The 24505-nt window shown below is 37.2% G+C and overlaps 1 protein-coding gene across 1 annotated transcript in view; it reads left to right on the forward strand.

Moving 5' to 3' along the window:
* Window positions 1–24505, forward strand: part of ASCC3 (activating signal cointegrator 1 complex subunit 3) — a 320030-nt gene that overhangs the window by 193505 nt on the left and 102020 nt on the right. The window contains exons 23-30 of the mRNA XM_037059706.1: window positions 147–245; window positions 5613–5781; window positions 6344–6564; window positions 9770–9855; window positions 11770–11936; window positions 12047–12192; window positions 12320–12440; window positions 14602–14744. Coding sequence (XP_036915601.1) covers window positions 147–245; window positions 5613–5781; window positions 6344–6564; window positions 9770–9855; window positions 11770–11936; window positions 12047–12192; window positions 12320–12440; window positions 14602–14744 — 1152 coding nt within the window. The remainder of the gene's footprint in view (window positions 1–146; window positions 246–5612; window positions 5782–6343; window positions 6565–9769; window positions 9856–11769; window positions 11937–12046; window positions 12193–12319; window positions 12441–14601; window positions 14745–24505) is intronic.

Raw genomic sequence — 24505 nt, forward strand, 5'->3', positions numbered from 1 at the left:
CCATTGAACTGTACGCTTTAAATGAAAACTTTGTTTTATCAACAAAACTATTAAAAACAGCGGGTGCTGGATATACAAACAACAGTGCGTATATGACTTACTTGAGTTACAATATACGTAGTATTAGGATACTGTTTGTCTTCTAGGTCCATGGGACAGTAGGAGAACCCTGGTGGATTTGGGTAGAAGATCCTTCAAATGATCATATCTATCATTCAGAGTATTTTCTAGTTCTTAAAAAACAGGTAAACATCTATGTATGGCTATATGCTTATGTTGCTATTATAAATAGAAAATATAAACTAACAATTTCTGCTTTTACTTATTTCTCTATAATTTCTACTGTCATTAAAGCTGTATTTTTTTATGTTTCCATGTGGTTTTAAAACTATTGTGTTACAGTATTGTTAATATTCAATGTGATCTTAGTTTGAGAAATTGAATTGTAATCTTTATCATTGTTTAAGGCATGGCTTCCAGAAGGGTGGAATATGTCAAAGAGGTGGGATATATAATATAAAAATAAATTAAATTAAATTTAAAAGATAGGAAATAATAACTTTGGGTGCTACATAAACACTGTACTAAATAATAATATATCGCAATGTGATTTTTAAAACAATTTTAAATGCAAAATACAGCTTTATTTAAATAAATTCAGTGACAAAAAGATAGGAGGAAAGAGGGGATGGGAAATGGAGGTCCCAAAAGGCAAGAGACGCGTAGTACAGCAATCCCCAACCTTTTGGGCACTAGGGACCAGTTTTGTGGTGGAAGACAATTTTTCCATGAGCAGGTGTTAGGGAGGGATGGTTTGGGGATGATACAAGTCTGTTACATTCAAACTCACATCCTGCTGTGTGGTGGCAGGGAGGCCCAGAGCTGGGCAGGTTGGGGACCCCTGACATAGCAGAGTGAGAGTCTTAAATGGGTCCGTCAGTTCATACAATAGGTAAGTTTCAAATTAACATTTCACGACTCTCACTATTCAGGTATCATTAAAAAACAACCACCATCAAATAAGGCATTCCTTTTTGGAACTCTCCATAAATCCCAAGAGAGAGACTCAGTCCAATGCTAGCATGCCTGATTCAGACGCTTAACCCAGTTTCTCCTTTTCCCAAAGAGAAGGAAAGCTTCAGGCTGGGAGCCTTGGTGGGCAGCAATAGAATTTCATAGCGATGTTTTGTTTCCATTGCCTTTGTCTTCATAATTACCTTCTATTATGCCAAATGGTTTGGTTTTTATACAATAGACAATAAAGTCATCTACTGTATTTGGCCATGTATAATGTGCTCCTGTGTATAATATGCCCCCACGTTTTAGGCCCAAACTGTCAGGAAAAAATCTTTTAATTTTTAAATTCAAGTTTTATATATTAGAAACAAAACCAATTACCATATTCTATATGCAAAGTAATACATATCAATATTGTATTATTTTGCATGTAGATATCATTATTATTTTCTAGAGTTACACTTTTAACACATAAGCATAAATAAGAGAATTAAAAACATTTATATAGCCCTGGCTGGTGTCACTGAGTGGATTGAGCACGGGCTGTGAACCAAAGGGTTTGATTCCCAGTCAGGGCATATGCCTGAGTTGTGGGCCCAGTCCCCAGTGGGGGCCATGTGAGAGGCAACCACACATTGATGTTTCTCTCCCTCTCTTTCTCCTTCCCTTCCCCTCTCTCTAAAAATAAAAAATAGATATTAAAAAACCATTTATATAGATACGAAATTAGTACTACCCATGAATAATGTGCATCATTATTTTTGCATCAAAAATTTGGGCAAAAATTGCACATTCTATGCAGTAAAATTTGATGAAGAAAAATATTAAATAAAAATCATATAGTTAAGTAACCAAATGAATAAAGTCTGGGAAATTCTGATAAAAAGTCAAATTAACCCTGGCTGGTGTGGCTTATCGGGTTGAACCCAGCCTGGAAACCAAAGGGTCCCTGGTTCAGTTTCTCGTTAGGGCACATGCCTGGGTTGCAGGCCAGGTCCCCAGTTGGCGACGTGCGAGAGGCAACCACACATTGATGTTTCTCTCCCCCTCTTTCTCCTTCCCTTCCCCTCTCTCTAAAACTCAATCTATTGATCTTTAAAAAAATACCAAATTACTAACCCATTAATTAATTTATTTTTTTTATTTAACTTTTGTTCAAGTACAGTTTTCTTTCTTGTATTCCCAGCCCTGCACCCCCCCAGTGCTCCCCACCCCCTTCCCATCTCCACCCCCCGTCTTAGTTATTGTCCATGTGTCCTTCATACTTATTCATGTGAGTCCATCCCCTTTTACTCTGTGCTTCTCTCCCCTCTACCCTCTGGACCCTGTCAGCACGTTCTGTATTTCAGTGTCTTTGGTTACATTTTGCTTGCTTGTTTGTTTTGTTGTTTACATTCCTGTTAAAGGTGATATCATATGGTATTTGTCTTTCACTGCCTGGCTTATTTCGCTCAGCATAATGCTTTCCAGCTCCATCCATGATGTTGCAAAGGATAGTAGTTCCTTCTTCCTTTCTGCAGCATAGAATTCCATTGTGTAAATGTACCATAGTTTTTTGATCCAGTCATCGACCGATGGGCATTTAGGTTGCTTCCAACTCTTGGCTATTGTAAATTGTGCTGCTATGAACATTGGGGTGCATAGGTTCTTTGGGATTGGTGTTTTAGGGTTCTTAGGATACAATCCCAGCAGTGGAATTGCTGGGTCAAAAGGCAAGTCCAATTTTAGTTTTCTGAGAAAATTCCATACTGTTTTCCATAATGGTTGTACCAGTCTGCAATCCCACCAACAGTGGACCAGAGTCCCCTTTTCCCCACACCCTCTCCAACATTTGTTGTTTATTGCTTTGTTTATGATAGCCATTCTCACCGGTGTAAAGTGGTATCTCATTGTAGTTTTAATTTGCATCTCTCTGATAGCTAGTGATATTGAGCATCTTTTCATGTGTCTCTGGATCCTCTGTATGTCCTCCTTGCAGAAGTGTCTGTTCAAGTCCTTTCCCCATTTTTTAATTGGGTTAGTTGTCTTCTTAGAGTGAAGTCGTGTGAGTTCTTTGTATATTTTGGAGATTAAACCTTTGTCTGAGGTATCATTGGCAAATATGTTTTCCCATACAGTTGGTTGTCTTTTTATTTTAATGCTGTTTTCTTTAGCTGCGCAGAAGCTTTTTATTTTGATGAGATCCCATTTGTTTATTCTTTCCTTTATAGTCCTTGCTCTAGGGGACATATCAGTAAAAATGTTGCTGCGTGAAATATCTGAGATTTTCCTGCCAATGTTCTCCTCTAGGACTTTAATGGTGTCATGGCTTATATTTAAGTCTTTTATCCACCTTGAATTTATTTTGGTGTATGATGTAAGTTGGTGCTCGAGTTTCATTTTTTTGCATGTAGCTGTCCAGTTCTCCCAACACCATTTGTTGAAGAGGCTATCTTTACCCCATTTTATGATACTGCCCCCTTTGTCGAATATTAATTGACTGTAGAGAGTTGGGTTTATTTCTGGGTTCTCTATTCTGTTCCATTGGTCTATGTGCCTGTTTTTATGCCAGTACCAGGCTGTTTTGATTACAGTGGCCTTGTAATACAGTTTGATATCAGGTATTGTGATCCCTCCTACTTTGTTCTTCTTTCTTAACATTGCAGCTGCTATTCGGGGTCTTTTATGGTTCCATATAAATTTTTGAAGTGTTTGTTCTATGTCTGTGAAATATGCCATTGGTACTTTAATAGGTATTGCATTGAATCTGTAAATTGCTTTGGGTAGTATGGACATTTTGATGATGTTAATTCTTCCAATCCATGAACACGGTATACGTCTCCATTTGTTTGTGTCTTCCTTGATTTCTGTCTTCAGTGTTGTGTAATTTTCTGCATACAGGTCTTTAACCTCCTTGGTTAGATTTATTCCCAGATATTTTATTTTTCTTTTTGCTATATCGAATGGGATTTTTTTCTTGATTTCTGCTTCTGCTGATTCATTGTTAGTATACAAAAATGCCTTTGATTTCTGGATATTGACTTTGTATCCCGCTGTTTTGCCAAATTCATTTATTAGTTCGAGCAGTTTTTTGGTAGAGTCTATAGGATTTTCCATGTACACTATCATGTCATCTGCAAACAATGACAGTTTTGTTTCCTCCTTTCCAATTTGGATGCCTTTTATTTCCTTTTCTTGTCTGATTGCTGTGGCTAGAACTTCCAATACTATATTGAATAGAAGTGGTGAAAGTGGACAACCTTGTCTTGTTCCCGATCTTAGTGGAAAAGCTTTTAGTTTTTGTCCATTGAGTATGATGTTGGCTGTAGGTTTTTCATATATGGCCTTTATTATATTGAGGAATGCTCCCTCTATTCCCACTTTGCTGAGTACCTTTATCATAAATGGGTGTTGTACCTTATCAAAAGCTTTTTCCGCATCTATTGATATGATCATGTGGTTTTTGTGTTTGCTTTTGTTTATGTGTTGTATTACATTTACTGATTTACGAATATTGAACCATCCTTGCATCCCTGGGATGAATCCCACTTGGTCATGGTGTATGATCTTTTTGACGTATTGTTGGATGCGATTTGCCAATATTTTATTGAGGATTTTAGCATCTATGTTCATCAGCGATATTGGCCTGAAGTTTTCTTTCTTTGTTGTGTCTCTGTCTGGTTTTGGAATTAGGATGATGCTGGCTTCATAAAAAGAGTTGGGGAGTTTTCCCTCCTTTTGGATTTTTTGAAATAGTCTGTGAAGAATCGGGGTTAGTTCTTCCTTAAAAGCTTTGTAGAATTCTCCTGTGAAACCATCTGGTCCAGGGCTTTTGTGCGATGGGAGTTTTTTGATTACTTCTTCAATTTCTGCTGCTGTTATTGACCTGTTCAGGTTTTCTGCTTCTTTTTCAGTGAGTTTTGGAAGATTATATTTTTCTAGAAATTTGTCCATTTCATCTAGGTTTTCAAATTACTTGGCATACAGCTCTGCATAGTAATTCCTTACAATCTCTTCTATTTCTGTGGTATCAGTTGTAATCTCTCCTCTTTCATTTCTGATTGTGTTTATTTGGGTCCTCTCTCTTTTTTTCTTGATGAGCCTACTTAAAGGTTTATCTATTTTGTTTATCTTTTCAAAAAACCAACTCCTGGATTCATTGATCCTTAGAATTGTGCTTTTAGTCTCTATGTCATTTAATTCTGCTCTAATCTTGGTTATTTCCTTCCTTCTACTTGCTCTGGGCTGTCTCTGTTGTTGTTCCTCAAGTTCTTGGAGGCGTCGACTAACCCATTAATTTATGATGAATACATTGTGAATATTGTAAATGGAGTATAACTTTACCTTCTGTTATATCAGGTGTCCTCAGAAAGGAACTGCCCACAAGTTTCTGAAGTTTTTTAATATCTCAGCTATTTAGAAATTCAAGATATTTTCTTTATCTCCAGCTTATATTACTTTAGATACCATTGTCTTAACAATAGGTATCTAATAAGACCTTTAACAATGGTATCTAATAAGACCTTTAACAATCTAATAATACCTACTAACAATATACTAATAAAACCTTTATAATATTAGACTCTATATTCATTTGAGACTTTGTTTCACATTAGGTCATCAGTAAAGAAGCTCAGCTGCTGGTGTTTACAATCCCCATTTTTGAACCGTTGCCTTCCCAATACTACATCCGAGCAGTGTCCGATAGATGGTTAGGAGCGGAGGCTGTGTGCATTATCAACTTTCAACATCTGATTCTGCCAGAGAGACATCCTCCCCATACAGGTAACATATTGAATAGTAATTTGAAGCATTGATTTTCCAAAATTGTTTTAGTTATTATTGAAAAGTATCTGTGCTTTAAAGTCATTGGAATCAGAATCAAAATCTAACTCATAATAATTCAAGTTAATTTAGTTTCCATTGCCTAGAACAACAGTTCACTTGACTGCTTTAGTCAGTTGTCTAACCAAAAGTAATTTGTTATAGTAACCATTCCAGTACTGAAGTTTGTGAATGACTCTCATTTTTCTACAAATTGGAGTACAATTAGTTTTGTTCTATAACATACACATTTTTTACACCTGTCATTCAATTACTTTCCTAATTGGAAAAAAAGAGAAGGCATTGTAGCTGATATTTGGGGAACTCCCCCTAAAGTGTCCAGTGGGTCAATACTATAAGAGGGTAATAGGGGAAAAACGATCTGTAACTAGTATATAAGAATTTATGTTAAGCTTTTTTCCTCTCTAAAGAATTAAGGTTTGTTGTAATTTAATCCTATGATACAATATTCAGTATTGTGCATACTTTCTAGTTATTAACAATACCTGATGTGTATTTTCAGAATTACTGGATCTTCAGCCTTTACCAATCACAGCTTTGGGCTGTGAAGCATATGAAGCGCTGTACAACTTTAGCCATTTCAACCCTGTGCAGACCCAGATATTTCATACACTGTATCACACAGACTGTAATGTCCTACTTGGAGCACCCACTGGATCGGGAAAGACTGTTGCAGCTGAATTAGCCATTTTCAGAGTCTTCAACAAGTACCCTACTTCAAAGGTGTGTTTGCAAAACAGTCACACGTTCACATTCAGTTAGAAAAGGCATTTCCTAATCTGTATACCAGCCAGTTCTAAATACATTAGCAGGACTCAGTGAGTAGCTTGGAAACTCTTCTAGGAAATTTTTCTAGTTGGTAGTCAGGTTTCGGTGGGGGGAGATGAGTATTAAAAAAATTGGCCAAAAGAAAATTTACTTTAAATGTTGGAGTCCTCTAGTTTGGTTTCTATATATTCATATTGGTAGTCACATATCCTTTCCTCATCATAAAATACCTATATTTTATCAGCATTTTCATTGTAAGATACCTAATTCACAGGCATAATTATAAGATATATAGTGTTTCATAATCCAGAGTCTTTGGCTATGGAAGAAATACGAATATAGTACTTTACCAAATACAAGTTTTTTAAATATGTTTTATTGATTATGCTATTACAGTTGTCCTATTTTTTCTCCCCTTTATTCCCCTCTGCCCTGCACCCCACCTCCCACCAGCATCCTCCCATTTTAGTTCATGCCATGGGTTGTACATATAATTTCTTTGGCTTCTCCATTTCTTTTAGTATTCTTAACCTCCCTCTGTCCATTTTGCACCTACCAGTGTTGCTTCTTATTCCCTGTAGCTTTTCCCCCATTCTTCCCCCTCCCCCTCCCCACTGATAACCCTCCATGTGATCTCCATTTCTTTGATTCTGTTCCTGTTCTAGTTGTTTTCTTAGTTTGTTTTTGTTTTTTAGGTTCAGTTCTTGATAGTTCTGAGATTGTTGTATTTTACTGTTTGTATTTTTGACCTTCTTTTTCTTAGATAAGTCCCTTTAACATTTCATATAATAAGGGCTTGGTGATGAACTCCTTTCACTTTAACTTATCTGGGAAGCACTTTATCTGCCCTTCCATTGTAGTTGCTAGCTTTACTGGATAGAGTGATCTTGGTTGTAGGTCCTTCCCTTTCATGACTTCAAATGATTCTTTCCAGCCCCTTCTTGCCTGCAAGGTTTCTTTTGAGAAATCAGCTGACAGTCTTATGGGAACTTCTTTGTAGGTAACTATCTCCTTTTTCTCTTGATGCTTTTAATATTCTCTCCTTCTCTTTAATCTTAGGTAACATAATTATGATGTGCCTTCATGTATGCTTCCTTGGGTCCCTTTTCTTTGGGACTCTCTGAGCTTCCTGGACTTCCTGAAAGTCTATTTTCTTCACCAGATTAGGGAAGTTCTCCTTCCTTATTTGTTCAAATAAGTTTTCAATTTCTTGGTCTTTCTCTCCTTTTTCCGGCACCCCCATGATTCGGATGTTGGAATGTTTAAAGATGTCCTGGAGGTTCCTAAGCCTCTCCTCGTTTTTTTTTAAATTCTCATTTCTTCATTCTTTTCTGGTTAAATGGTATTCCTTCCTTTTGTTCCAAATTGTTGATGGGAGTCCTGGTTTCCCTCCCATAACTGTTGGTTCCCTATACATTTTTCTTTATTTCACATTACATAGCCTTCATGTCTTCCTCTATTTTGCAATCATACTCAACCATTTTTGTGATCACCCTGATTACCTGTGTTTTGAACTCTGTATCTAATAAGTTGGCTGTCTGTTCATTGCTTGGTTGTATTTTTGGAGCTTTGATCTTTTCTTTCATTTGGACCATATTTTTTGTCTTGGTGCACCTGTTGTGTTGTAAGGGACAGAGCCTCAGGTAATCACCAGGGCAGGGCAACCCATGTCACTGCATTGTGGGAGGGGGTCAGAGAAGGAACAATGCCACTTGCTTAGCTCTCAATCAGTTTTCAGTGACCTCCTCCACTACCCACAAGCAAATTGGGCCCTTCTTGTGCTGAATCCTGGGTGGGTGGGTTTGTATACATTATAGGGCCCCGTGGGTCTCTGCAGGGAACTCTCCTGTGAGGCTAGGAGTTTTTCCTGCCACTCCAATCCCCACAGGTTTTTACAGCCAGAGGTTTTGAGGCTTTCTTTTCTCGAACTGGAACCCTGGGTTATGTGGTCTGTCAGACTCCCCAGATGTTCCTCCTGGTTCATTCACACGTGAGTGTGGGACCACCAGCCACCAACTTGCTGCCCATCCTCTCCTCCCCAGCTGCCTGTCTCCACCCCTCCTACCAGTCTGGATGAACATTTCTTCTTTAACTCCTTGGTTGTCAGGCTTCTATACAGTTTGATTTTCTGGCAGTTCTGGTTGATTTTTAAAAAAAATTTCTTGTCCTTCTTTTGATTGTGCAAGGAAGCAAAGTGTATCTGCCTGTACCTCCATCTTGGTAGGAAGTCTTGTTTTTTCCAAATACAGTTTGATTATACACAGGAAATGTTGAGGTAGCTTTTATTTCACTTTTCTCTAAGTGACCATATCATCATGTAATGTAAAATTACATGGCAAGTCAAACAAGTATTTTAAGTGTTCTTGAAATACAAAGTACAGTTTAAAAACATTTTTTAAGTAAGCAAATTTGTATGTTTTGATTGGAATGTATTCCATTTTTCTGACTGTATGATTTCAGAAATGTTTTAACTTCCATTTTTAGTGACTTCTAATTTGTGACTTTTCGTCCCTGTTTAACGTTTTCCTACTTCTCAGTATATTATGTGATTATTGATCCATTAGGCATATGTTAATATACTAGTAGAGTTCTAGTATAAATTTGAAACCTTTTAGAAAGAAAAGAATTATTTTTTAATAATCTGTATGTAAATTTGATTATTAGGACCACTTGTCTTTTTTTTCTTAATAAAAAGTATAACACCTAAAACATACACATCACTGGCATAGTCCATTAAAATCAACATTAAAATTTAGACAAGCAGATTATCTCTCTTCAGAATTTTAAAATTAATAACTTTTTTCATGAAAAAGTTACAACTCAGATAACTTTTGATTATAATTCTAGGAAAAACTTATTTTCATTTGGACCCTAATTTTCTCTAAATAATATGTATTGTCTCATAATGTTTTCTTTCCACATTATGTTAGAAGATAATTTTACTATAAAATAGTGTTTAAAAATTATGTCTGTTATGTTTTACAAAATACTAAAAATTTTCTGCAAGTGTTATGCTATACTGTGTATTTCAGTCTTTGGATAAATGCAGGTTGAGTTAATGACTTTCTCCCATTAATTTAAAATTGTAAGTCTTTCAATATTATAAGATGCATTTTAAAACCACACTGTTCATGGGAGTCTTTTTGTCCCCCACCTTTAGGCAGTATATATTGCACCCCTAAAAGCCCTTGTACGTGAAAGAATGGATGACTGGAAAGTTAGAATAGAAGAAAAACTTGGTAAAAAGTAAGTTCTTATTTTTTTCAAAAGGTATGCTTTGAATAATCTAAAGGGGCCAACTAATAAAAGATTTGCATAAAATAAATGCTTTTACAGTGATTTCCATTATGTTTTATTTAAAGGTATTGTACATTAGATTTCCACATGTAAGTGAAATCATATGATACTTGTCTTTCTCTGGCTGGCTTATTTCACTGAGCCTAATGTTGTAATGAACAAACTGAACTGGGAAGGAAAATAGAGGCAGACTCATGCATAGAGAGCAGGCTGACAGCTCTGGGTGTGGGGGTGAGGATGGAGAGATTAAGCAAAAAGAAAGGGAGGGAGGAAGGGAAGGAAGGAAGGAAAGAAACAAAAGAAAGGAAACTGGGACATGGACAACAGTGTGGTGATTGCAGGGGAAGGGGAGTGGAGGATGTTTTAGGGGGTATAAATGGTAATGGAAATATATATTTTAACAAGAAGATATTGTAACTACTACGAAAATGTTATCAATAGTTCCATTGTTTTAAGTTTAAAAAATAAAATTATTTTATTTAATATGAACACTTTAATTGGCAAGGTAATTTACCAAGCAATAAAAATTATTGGAAGGAGATGACTTTTAAATTTATTTATTTATTTATTTATTTATTTATTTATTTATAGAGAGAGGGGATGGGAAGGAGATGACTTTTAAACTTATTTATTTATTTATTTATTTATTTATTTATAGAGAGAGGGGATGGGAAGGAGAAAGAGTGGGAGAGAAACCATGTGTGGTTGCCTCTCACATGTCCCCCACTGGGGACCTGGCCCACAACCCAGGCATGTGTCCTGACTGAGAATCGAACTGGCGACACTTTGCTTCACAGGCTTGTCCACTGAGCTACACCAGCCAGGCAGGACATGACTTTTTAAACAATGTTTAAATATTGCACAAGATTAGTCATTGTAGTATTGCTTTTAATAGCAAGATTTTAGGTAACCTGAGTGTCCATTAAATAAATTATGGTATAGTCAGTCACATAGTACAAAATACTTTATAAAAAGAGCTCTATCTATATTGAAGGAACGCTCTCTAGAGATACTGCTAAAAATGTGTTGAAGAAAGTATTCTACCTTTGTTTTTGCAAAACGGTGACAAATATAAATACGCGTTTGCTTCAGAACAAGAACTGGGTAACTGGAGACTAGGCGTGCTACAGAGACTACTCACTGTATATCCTTTCAGTCATATGAATATATTACATATTCAAAATAATAAGTAAAAGTAGAAGATGAATGAAAATAAGTAAAAACTTTGGGAACACTACACTGGGAGTAGCTAACCTTGCCCTTTTCAAAACATGTGAAAATTTTTGTGATATTTTTTGATTTTGAGTTTGCCTCTAAATTTTCCTCTTCTTCACTATAAGACAGTCTGCTCAGAATGAAGTGGTACATGTTTGTCCCAGCTTTCTTCTTTATGTCCTAATGTGTTCAAATCTGCCTATAATCTATTAAGAAAATTTCAAGCTGAGAAATGGAGCTTATACATAATCATATTCTTAATCAATACCTCCTTTTCTCTGAATAAGGCAACACTTGCCCTCATTGGAAGGCTTTCTTCCAGCATATTGACAAGAAGGTTTGAGCTTATCTCTCTATAAATCACATCGGGCAGAGAAACATAACCATAGCTAAATCTGACACATTTTGTATCAGCATAAAAGTTATATTGTTAGTATTGAATTATACATCCTTCATTTTATGGGAGAAAATCACCTTAACATTCTTAAGAAATTTATTTTGGACTCAAGTCACAAAACATTTCAGAAATCGAAGGGAGATAAAGCAGTCTTAAGCATTATAAAATATTATTTTGAGAGACATATTTTTGCCTTTCCAAGGTCATATGTTACCTGAAAACTTAAAGGGATCATTTTTATTCCTCTGCAGAGTTATTGAACTGACAGGGGATGTGACTCCTGATATGAAATCCATTGCCAAAGCCGACCTCATCGTCACCACACCAGAGAAGTGGGATGGAGTCAGCAGAAGCTGGCAAAATAGGGCCTATGTAAAGCAAGTCACAATTCTCATCATAGATGAGATCCATCTCCTTGGTGGGTACCACTGTCTCTGAAGCCATTTTACAAACTTTGATTCTTGTACCTGCATCATCCAGCATCGGGATTCATTGAAATGACTCCTGTGTATTATTTTTATTTCCCAGGGGAGGAAAGAGGCCCTGTTCTGGAAGTCATTGTCTCTCGAACAAATTTCATCTCATCGCACACAGAAAAGCCTGTTAGAATAGTTGGACTCTCTACTGCATTAGCTAATGCCAGAGACCTTGCTGACTGGCTCAATATTCGTCAGGTATTTTGAAGATTGATAAATCAGGCATTTGATAATGTGGCTTAGGTAGCTGCAATGAGGAGCCACGATAACATTATAAACTTAAATATGAAAACTGAAAATGGTTTCTCTTTCACTTTTACTCTAGATGGGCTTGTTCAACTTTAGACCATCAGTACGCCCAGTTCCACTGGAAGTTCACATTCAAGGCTTCCCAGGTCAACATTACTGTCCTCGTATGGCTAGTATGAATAAGCCCACATTTCAGGGTAAGCTTCAGGTTCTTGGCATGAATAGCAGCCATTTTATGTGGTAGCCTTTAAATGCATTCTGAATTTGAGTTTCTTTGAAAGCATGCTACTGCTCCAGTTTCTACAGAAATCCAACTATTTACCTCAACTGCATTAGGTTTATAAATAAGATCCTTGTAGTACAGTAAATGTATATAACTTTAGTAATCAGATTGATCTAAAAAATCTGTTAAGTGTTTAATTGTGGAAGTAGTTTGAACAAATGATAAATAGAAGCCACAGTAAAAACTGGATCCTGTAATCTTAATTTTTACCCCAAACCTTAAAACTTACAAACCTCAGTACCTTTTTTTGCTTCTGTTTCTGTGGGGGTTTTTTGTTTGTTTGTTTTTCCCTTTCTAACAAATTAGGCAAACACAAAAAAATCAAGAATAACTCATTTTATAGAACCATGTTTTGTTTAGTCTACATAAGGAATATTTATTATATCAATTAAAAATAACCTCCAAAATAAATTCTGTAATGTGAACTGCTGTTGATTGTGAACTGACAGTTGTGAGGTGACTTTTTAGCTGCTCTAATTAGCCTTATGACAGAAGCAAAGTATTGATTGTGAACTAGAGACCAATCTTGGCAGTTCAGATTATTTATACCTCCACAGAAGCATTGCACAAAATCACTAATGAACAATAAATCTGCTGTGAGCTGTTCGTGCACACCTGTTCTTGCAGCAGCAAAAATCCATTAAATGTGGAGGTTTAAAAAAGAGACATTCATTCACGATTATGTGTACAAATGATACCAATATTGTACTAATATGGTATTTTAAACATTGTATCTCTAATATGATTTATCAAAGCATTGCCATTTACATGCTATAATATTCTGATAAACAGTGAGTGAGAAATAAGATAAATGAATTTATTTTTTATAATGTATATTATTGAGTTTGCTTATCTTATTTAAGGTATGGCTGATTGCATACCAGTGGTTGTGAAACAAAGCATTTTGCTTTGTGTAAATCAATAGTAAGTAACTGAAATACACTTCTCTAAACATGGTATCAGCACAGCAGCTATTTTTGTAAACCACTTAATTGTATCCATGATTCATCATTATATTTTTTTGAGTTTAGAAATATGATTTTATGATAGCTTTATTTCTCACTATTAGAGTATAAGTATAATCAAGGTCATGTTAACATTTTCATTATAAACCTTGTGTCTTAGCCCGTAAAAAAAAATCTGCAGCTCACATTTGAAACAAGAAATTACAAGCTGGTTGAATTTTCTTACATAAAAATTTTAAATCTCTCTGACTATTTTAAGAAAGCTAAGTAGACATAAGTATTAATTTTACTTGTGCCATTTTACCAGTTATTTCGGAGCCTGTCTGTAGCAACGGGATCTCTTTTTCAGTTAGGTCAAATAATATACGTGGCTCTTTAAGGGTTTTTTTTTTTTTTTCCAATCTGAAAACCCAATTTCCAAACTAATGCTCTCGTGTGGGTCAACTACCAGGTGCTATCATGCAGATACAGAGTCAGGCCTAGTGTTGTCTTCAGCTCTCTTCTGCATTCTCTCATCTTCCCACTTAAAATCATACGTGTTTTTTGGAAAACATTCTTCTGGCTTCTCTCTTACTAGTTTATTGATACAAGCTCTCTTAATTTTCCATTTACTGGCAACAGGACAAAACTAAAAGTAATCTTTGTGGCTTTTCTTAAAGAATTTTCATCACCCTGCAGGACTTGACTTGCTCTCCACATCCCAGGACCAGTTAACTCTGCAGTATCATTCAGGCAGGCAGAGACCCAACTCAGAAACAGAAAACGCAACCTAAGATTTAGTATCCATCTTGCAACTATTACTGGAGAGTCTCAGCTTTTAAGCTCTCTTTCCTCAGGAGCGCAGAACAGAACCGGGAGCTAACAAGGTTGAATCTTCCCTGTCCCAGGCGCCATGCTCCCTTAGGGCTGCCTTTCCTTCACTGCCCTTCCTCAAGTATGCTGTCGGTCCATCTGTTCATAGTACCTCAAATAGTGCTATGCTTATGACCAATTTAAGAATTCACTTCAGTCATTTACAACATTAGCTTTCGTGTATCCCTTTGATATTCTAATAAACTCAGATTTCAGTATAAGTGGCTTACCATTTTATTTTCCACAACTCTTCAACAGCAATTAGAAGCCATTCTCCAGCCAAACCTGTTCTGATATTTGTCTCATCGAGACGTCAGACTCGCCTTACTGCTTTGGAATTGATAGCCTTTCTGGCTACTGAGGAAGATCCAAAGCAGTGGTTGAATATGGACGAAAGAGAGGTACGGGGTCTATTTTATTTCTACCTCATATACATGTCAAATTAGTTTGTATTGTAGTACAATGGAAATTACATATTTAATTATGTTTAGTTTTAATCTATGCTAAAAGTTTAGTGTAACATTATAGAAACTTTGAAAAAAATAGAGGAAAGGAGAAATGCATAATATAATACTACCACTTTACACTATTAATATTGGAATATATTTTCAGTTATTTTTCCACTAAATAGTAATTTTTGCATCTATATTTATACCATAGTTTTTCTCTTTATCATCATCACCTGTGTATTTTAATATTCAACTAAGTTTTCATAGTATTTTAATGTTTATTACCCTCAAGAAACTTAATTTTGTAAACTTAACTTTTTACAAAATGTATAACATGACCATTTTCAAAAATTTAGAAAACTCTAAGTATATAAAAATTAAAAAGCCTTTGTTATACTTTAATCAAGTAATTGCTGTCATTAATATTTTAAGGAACTATAATTTTTATATCTACATAGTTACATTCATTATGTGGCTACTCCATTGTATTTTCTGCCATTTTTGAAAAATTATACATCTTTATTATGGGCTTTTTTAATTTTTCACATAGACTGCTAATTACTTTTCAATAAGACCGTTCCATTTGCTGTTATCGCCATCGCTGTATGAAATAGCAGTCGTATCGAAGAGCAACAGTTTTAGCACATCCTCACTTATTATAATTTACTGATGTATTGTCGACAAAATGTTGTCACTGCAGTGCTTTAATGTGTGTCTTGATTTTTGTGTACATGAACTTTTTTCATACGTATGTTTACTAATTGTCTACTTTTTTTCTTTTTTGTCTCTTCGTTCCTCTGGGCTTTATCTGTTGCAGCACAGGTTTTCTCTCGTAAACTTGTGTAAGAGCCTCAGCAAATTAAAAACACACATACCCACACATCTGAAACTTGATATGATATCATTTTTCCCATGTCCGTTTATTACTATATATACACATGTGAATCTTTCATCTGTTGATTAGTTAATTTCGCTAGTTCTAGTTTATTGATGACTTTTTATCTTACTAGCCATTTACAGAGTTTTGTCGTTTCACATGATACAGTCTGTTAGTATGGCTCCTGCTACTGCTCCTCAGGGTAGACACGTCTCCCTCCATTAATTTATATATAATGAGTTTCCTTTCTTATACTTTTCTAGTTTTAAAAAAGATATGTTCCTAGTTGGAGTTATGATGAAAAAATAGGTGAAATTGGTAATAGAATTATCTCATGGTCTCCCATCTTCCTCCACATCTCCCTTTTCTCATTCTGTGCAGGCTGAAAAATAGTAAGAACACTATTTTTAACCGACTAGTATCCAGTCTCAACAGTTTGCATTTTTCTCCCCTCCTGCTTCTCATGACTTGTTTAGGGTTAGTGGGCCCATTAGATGATACTGTGTGCATTGCAGGTGTGTGTTAACTAATGATAGCTAACTAATGTTTCAAAATGCTCTTGCATAAAATCACAGGTGACCTTAGTTACTAATAAGTAGCAGACCTCAAAATTAGTTTCATAGTAAAAGTATGACTCCTTGAAGTAGAGCAAAAGTTATCACTTTGTTTTTCAAGTTTCATCATTACTTTTTAAATATTGTATGTGTACACAAAATATTTATATAAGATAATAATTCAAGATCAAAATAATTTTGTCAAAAGGTTTTTTGTCCTGTGTTATTTAATTAACATGCCCAAATAATCCCCCGTTGTGTCTAAACAGTATCTTGACCTAGGAGGCACATGCTAAAAAATAGATGTATGGACTATTGACAGTTTAGTTTATGTGCAGCATCGATCTAGGCTGAATTTTTTTCTCTTTTGTTTCATTCCTAAAAGTGTTCCAAATGGAGGCTTTTCTTTGATGTCAGGGTACAAAGTACATACCTATTGAACACACTTTGGGATGTTGGCTGAAAGTATATACATATATAGGGGCTGTGCATTTACCACATATGTGACTCACATTAAGCTCAAATGTGAACCTCATGTGCTCTTCCCGGGTATACTACAACCGTACTCTTTTTTCTTTTCATTTTAATGTATGAGACCTAAGGAACTATGGATAGCTCAACCATTGTATAAAGTTACTTCTCTGTATTATATTTTTGTCAGCATAAAAATTTTTCATGAATGCTCATGAGAAACCATAGAATTTACTTGCAAGGTTTCTGCTGTTTTGTAGACTCTCAGTGCTAAAATAGGACAGCTAGAAATTGTAATTTCATTTCACCAAGACCATGTTAGGACTAAGACAAGCCAGGCTTTGTTTTTTCCCTGCCTCTGAAAGCAGTCACCTTTCAAATGAAAATTTCAGAGGGTTTTCAACTGATCACTATGCAAATTCAATCTGATTATACCAAAACCTGCTGTAAAGCAGGTGTTTCCATTGGTGAATCTCCTAAAACATCTTAAAATGGGAGTTCTTTTAAACACTAATTGTAAGAATTACTTTCCATGATTTCCTGGGACAGAAGCTTAGAGCTATTCCTGCTGCTGCTCCTGGTACAGTGTCAGATTGGTGTTCCATGGCAGGACGCAGTGCTCTGGGTGGGACTCCAGTGTTGACAATTGCAGCATTCAAGGGAGGCCTTGTGAGCACAGGGACAGCTGTCCTGGCAGCTGCGGAGCAGGCTGCCAGTGGTATAGGGCAGCACCAGAATCATTCTGCAGTCGCATGGTGTTAAGTTGGGCAGTGTCCCTAGATATGGAGGTGGGAGGGAGGGGGAGAGGGGAGACAGAAAAAAAGCTGGTGCAAATCTAAAGAAGATAGAGAGAAAGAATATGATTAAGGAAGAATATTTATGTTATAATTTATTTCTTAGCAAAGGCAAGATGAGTTACCTATCTTTTTAATACAGAGAAGTTTCAAGGTAAAGTATTATGAAAAACCCCTTCAAATGTGTGTGAAATCATATTGCAACATGGGGACACCACAAAAGTTATCCCTTTCATATTGGCCATTATAAAGTAATTGCACCATATTTGCAGTTACTTCGTGTCGTAATTTTAAAGTTCATGGCCATATGCTGCCATGTCACTTGGATTCTGTTTGACAGCCACCACTTCCACCATTAACCCCAAACTCTTGTTGGGCTTTTGCCCAGTTTCTCAAGCTTCAAGTTCAAGACAGAAACATCAGAATGTCTGAGCTTCAGTCTCTATCATGCAGCAGAAATAGGGAATACCTTCTCCCCTTTGACCTCACTTGTAGGAGATGTTCGGGTACTAGCTAGTTATGAGCAGCAAAGGTCCCCTGCATTCCTTTAGCTACCCAAACCCATTCATACACTATTCTCTCCTACCTACACTTTAAAAGAAAACTTTTTTAAATTTCTCCTAACAGTGTAGTTCTCATTCATATATCCCAAATCCACTCATCTTTCCCCAGGGGAGACAACTGAAAATTTCATCATTGACTCCATTACTCCATTGACTCCTAGATCTCTTGGTTATATTCAGTCACCTGTGGTTCTTTTGCAATCTCATCTCAATAGTCTTTCTCTGGCCAGTGGACTACATTATGAAATTACCCACAATTAACACATGCTGTATTAAACAGTGGAAGATAGAGGAACAAGAAGCAATATCAGATAAAATATGTGAAATATGTCCGTCCATATATGAGACAGTAAGGAAACAGGTAGAGGCCACAGTATTTGTTTCTGCACCTGATGAGGAGGTCACACCAATATTTATGATTTATTTTCTCTACCGTCTATCACCTGTACATATCTTTAATCAGCCCCTAAGGTAACTAATATTCTTTATCCAGTGAAGTAACCAAAATTGACCTTCCTGAAATACTGGAAATTAGATTTTTATATATGCTTAATATATAGGGCTTCACTTTGATTAATTTTTCAAATGGATGCAGTAGTATGAGAAGATTTCTCCAGGGTCCATCTACATTTTTCTCCCCTTATGGTATAGCAACACCCCAATTTTTACATCAGGATCTGTCACCTAAATTACACCATGAGAGCCCCAAATGGACAGGTGGTTATTTCAACTTCCAAGTAAGTTGTTACATCTCTTGATTATTAAGTCTTTAACCTAGCAGACCTAGAATTATAGAGAAATGAAACAAAATTTTTTCAAGTGGTTTAGTAGCTATGATTGCAAAAGTCATCCCTGTGCGTTCACTGCTTGATTCCAGGACCTGTATATTCTGGCAGTGAGAAAAAATAGTATCATTTAATGATTACTCACTAGTTCAGAGCATATACTTCCTCCTACAAGATAGCATTCAGCCTTGCCCAAGTGATGTCTCTCAGCTGCCAGGATAAGTTATTGATTTATAAAGCCAACTCTTAAGGATGGGAATGAGGGGCCATCCTAAGACTGTCAGATCCCATAGCATCCACTATTTTAATCTTTCTCTATGAACTGAGTTCTGTAGTCAAAAGCATTATTATACACAAAATCATGATGATGTAGAAGACATTCAGGTTCACTGGCAGAACCTGATGATCAGGAAAAGAGAATCAAAGTCCACAGGGTTCATTTTAGATATCATCTCAAGTAGATGTCCCCTCTATCACCAAAAGGGTCAAATCTTATCTTACTAGCAGATGAGTATGTGGTCCCAGAGGGAAGGTAGTTTATCGTGGGCCAGGGTCATTTGCAGTGGTGGCAGATTAGTCACTGAGCATTGGCAGTGCTGGGTCTGACTGAGGACATGGAGGTCCATGTCTACCCCGTACCTAATCTCATCTCTTCCATCATGGCACCACTCAGTACAGGAACCCATTGCACAAAATCCTGGGGTTCGCCTTGAGGTTGCCTGATATCTTAAGAAGTGGTCATTTTGCCCACTTGATTATTAACATCACTTTCTACATTGCTGTTAACTTTTTGGTAAACATCTTTATGACACACAGGTTGTCTTTCACTCAGCGACCAGTCTGAAAGTGCACCCACGTAAAACTCCTGCCTTTCTCACCACCACCCTCAAACAGCAGGCCTGCCAGGTTTCTGACCGGGAAATACTTGACACTCCACTTTTACTCCTGTCCTTAGGGTTGTCCCTGAAGGGGACTGCCACACCACATCAGTGTACTTTACCTAGTGCTGCCCCAGTCTTATTCAAAGCCATTTCTAATGTTTTTTCTCCTCAGTCAACTTGACAAAAGAAATATCCCACCAGGCCCTAGGTAGTAGGTTGAAGTAGGAATAGTGTGGCAGGAAAAGGCACACATACAGAGTTTTCATGAATTACCTTTGTTTGCATGTTTTTATTTTTTATTCATCTTTTTGTAGTTGCTTACATATAATTTTATTGTAAAAGTTCCCTTTTTTTGCTTTATTTTCTATTGTTTATTCTATTACAGCTGTCCCAGTTTTTTCCCTTGTGTCCCCCTTCACCCAGCCCACTCCTCTTTGCCACAGTCTATCTCCTCTTCATTGTCCATGTCCCTGGGTCATTCATACATGTTCTCTGACTAGTCCCTTCTCCTTCCTGCTACNAAAAGAAATATCCCACCAGGCCCTAGGTAGTAGGTTGAAGTAGGAATAGTGTGGCAGGAAAAGGCACACATACAGAGTTTTCATGAATTACCTTTGTTTGCATGTTTTTATTTTTTATTCATCTTTTTGTAGTTGCTTACATATAATTTTATTGTAAAAGTTCCTTTTTTTCTGCTTTATTTTCTATTGTTTATTCTATTACAGCTGTCCCAGTTTTTTCCCTTGTGTCCCCCTCCACCCAGCCCACTCCTCTTTGCCGCAGTCTATCCCCTCTTCATTGTCCATGTCCCTGGGTCATTCATACATGTTCTCTGACTAGTCCCTTCTCCTTCCTGCTACCACCCCTCACTTCCTCCTCCCCTCCTACCGCTCTCAGTCTGTTCCTTGCTTCCATGTCTCTGGTTCTATTCATGAATTACCTTTCATGATATTCTTCCATCTGGTCCTTTTATTTGTACTAATGATGGCCTGCTGCTGCACAAATCGAAATATATAACTAGGTGGATCAGCTGACATCCAGTTCATGATCAGCAGCTTCAGTTGCAAGTTTACCTGGTATCACATAGTCAGGTATTCTTTCTTCTCCCCCTTCAAAAATATCCATAAAATAATAGTTCTCTAACTTAAACCAGTATGTAACTCTTATTGGAATTTGTAAAATATTCATTTATTTAACATTCATTGAATGTCTGCAACTTACCAAGCATTGTTTTAGCCAACTGACCCCAATTCTCAAGGAGCTTAAGTGAAGAAGATACAAGTTTCAAAATATATACATGATTAAACAAATGATATTGAATTACGAAAATTGCTGTGAATAAAATAGAATTAGGGGATGGGAGGCTTCTTTAAATAGAATGATGGTCAGAAAAGACTTCTCTGAGGAGATGACATTTTAAACTGAGAATCAAAGCCTGAGAGCGTGCTAGCTGCACCAAGAGAGAAGCTAGCATTTCAGGTGAAGGGAAGAGCACGTTAAAGGAGCTGCGAAGGGGGTCCTGCTGGAGCAGAGTAAGCCTGGAGGAGCGTGGCACAAGGTAGCTTTGACAGACAGGCAGAAGCCAGCTCGTGCGAGGTCTTAACACCCACGGTCAAAGAGCTTGGATATTAATTCTAAGTATATAGAAATGGATTCATTGATTCATTTGTTAAACTAGCATTTATTGAGCTCCTTCCATGTGTTAGGTAAAGTTCTTGCCCTTGTGAAGCTAACATTTTAGTTATTATATGATACGTAATAAGCAAACATGTCAAATTGTGATAATTCATATAGAAAGTGATAAGCAGGGGCCAAGGGAATAGGGAGTGCTGAGAGTGGTAGTAGGATGAATGGTGTACGTTAATGTAAGAAGGCGTCTCCGATGAGGGTGCCTTTGAACAGAGAACTAAAGGAAGCAAACCAAGCATAAGAGAGGGGTGTTCCAGGGCATTAACAGGTTGTAGGCTAGACAAGTTATATACTCCAATTTGTATTTGAAGATCACTTTTGCTGTTTACTGGGAAATAGATTGAAGTAGAAGTAAGTGTGGAACTGTTGGTGACCTAAGGGCAACCTTAGGTGGTACAGTGGAAGTGAAAATGTAAGTTTGGGGCTAGATTCAGTAGTACTGTCTGATAAATAAGGAATGGAGGTTGAAAAAAAAGAAAATATGTAATCAAGAATGACTCCAGTTATTTTTAAAAATATTTTATTTATTTACTTTTAGAGAAAGGGGAAGGGAGAGAGAAAGAGAAGGAGAGAAATATCAGTATGCAAGAGAAACATTGATCGGTTGCTTCTTGCACACCCCCAGCTCGGGCTTGGCACAGCAATCCAGGAATGTGCCCTGACCAGCAATCGACCCAGTGGCCTTTGGTTTACAGGAGGATGCCCAACCCATTGAGCCACACTAGTCAGGATACTACCCAGTTATTAACTCTAAGTATCTAATTAAATAATGGTGTCATTTATCAAAGTGAAGAGGGCTGAGAGGATAGCACAGAAAAGAAGAAAGAGATTTGAATTTTTAAAGAAAAAGTTGTATGGAGTCTGTTGGGAAAAGTGCAGCTTGTTATATTAAACAAGAACAGTTTGTAAGATATCAGTGTATCCTGGCAGCCAAGGACAGTGGCCTGGAATGCACATGCGTGAACAGTGATGACTTCACTGTACTGGTCGATGAGGCAGTAGACTCCATTTAATGAGCATGTATATGTACTGTGTGGCATTCACATTCAAAATGTCTGAGCAAGTAGAGTAGCAGATCTGCATCAGATATTGCGTTAAGCTTGAACATTCCCTCGTGGAAACTATTAGGATGATTCAGAAGGCTGCAGCTATGGAAAGCTGGTGATTGGCAGCTTCATTATGACAACGTACCCGCTCATGCATCACGTGTCATGCAGTTTTTTGGCGAAACATCAAATCATTCAGGTGATCCCACCCCCTGCAGCCCAGAGTTGGCACCCTGTCACTGTCTTGCTTTTCCCCAAACTAAAATCACATCTGAAAGGGAAGAGATTTCAGTTTCTGTGAGGTTCAGGAAAATATGGTGGGCAACTGATGGTAATTGGGAGAACTCGGATGTCCTGAGGTCCCTACTTTGAAGGGGACTGGGGTGCCATTGTCCTATGTACAGTGTTTGTTGTATCTTCTGTAATAAATGTCTCTATTTTTTATATTACATGGCTGGGTATCTTCTGGACAGGCCTCATATTTTGTACATGTTAATTGTATGTCCAAGATTTTCAGTGGAGATATTAAGGAAATGAGATGTAGGAAGTCTGTAAAACCCACAGAGGATGTGAGATGAACATATGAACTTGAGAACGTCATGTTAGAAGCAGCCTTTATTTTTTTTTAAATTTTTTTATTGAATTTATTGGAGTGACATTTGTTTACAAAACCATACAGGTTTCAAATGTACAACTTAAGAAAACATCATCTGCACACTGTTTCACGCGACCACCATGCAAAACAAAGTTTCTTTCTGTCCCCATTAATCCCCTCTTGACCGAACTCCACCTACCCCCACCCCGACCCTGTTCTATCTGGCTCTCACCACACTGTGTATACAACACATAGACACAGACAGCAGGGTGGGGATAGAGGCAGCCTTTAAACTCAGGTGAGCACATGAGATGCTGTGACAGAGTGGAGAACCAGAGGTCAGGCCTCGAGGGACTCTCTCATTTTGAGCTTAGGTAGAAAATGAGGAGCTGGCAAAGGGCACTGAGAAAGTCATACCAGTGAAGAAGGACAGTGTTCATTTGAAAACACTGTAGACTGGAGGGCTCGTGAAGGAAGGAGTGCTTGACTCCCTCAGACGTTAATGGAGCTGAGTGATGTGAGAGCACAGAAACACCCATGGGGTTTAGCACTTGGACGTCCTGGAAGCGCTTGGCAAGCAGAGCCAGTGACATGTTGTGAACAGAAGCCAGTTTGGAATGAGCTGAGAAGTAAATGGGTGGGAGGGGAAGGGAATGAAAGTAAATGGGACATAAAATCCTTCTAGAATCTCTACTATGTAATTTAATTAATGTTAAAATTTAGCGCCTAACAAGTATGGTCTGTTGCTTTCCGCCAGATATGCTGTGGTCTGGTCCCACATCCAAGGGTGAATGGTGCTAGGATCTGGATAGTTGCCAACCTGCACTAACAGATAAAAGAGCAGAGGAAAACCCTTTCTTTTGAATGGCTTTACCGATTGAAAGCTCAGAATACTGCCCTTACTTCATCACTCACACCTCAGACGAGATGCCACATCTGGGGTGAGAAAGCACAACCGTGTCTGGATGTGAGACCTTGGTCTTGTTTACATTTTCCCCTCAGTCCTCTCTGCATATCACCAGTTAGCAGCAGTTTTACTTACCTCTTTCTTCCTTCATGCTGTTAAAAACATCGTATATATAGAGTTTAGTATTGTTTGCAGTTTCAGGCTTCACCTTGGGAGTCCTGAAATGTATCCCCTACAGATAAGTGGGACTCCTGTACACTGAGCATTATTTTAAAATATGCTGAGTAATAACTTTTTACACAATGCTTCAAAGTGAATATATGAAAAACTGTAGCATAGGTCCACATAGGAGCACTTTCATAAAGAGTGAGATTGGTATTATTTTCACATGCCTAATAGTGAAGGAATTTTTAGATGCTTGAAAAGTTTATCATTTTAAGCTAGAAATAACTCACCCAATCTCAGTATAAGTAGAGCCTTCATAAATTTACTAATGAACTATAGTTTAGCTTTACTCAAAATCATCACCAGTGTAGATTTGGTGGAGTTTC

Source organism: Sturnira hondurensis, unplaced genomic scaffold (genome assembly GCF_014824575.4).
Source record: "Sturnira hondurensis isolate 20B ecotype Veracruz unplaced genomic scaffold, ASM1482457v3 Scaffold0011291, whole genome shotgun sequence".
Lineage (NCBI taxonomy): Eukaryota > Metazoa > Chordata > Mammalia > Chiroptera > Phyllostomidae > Sturnira > Sturnira hondurensis.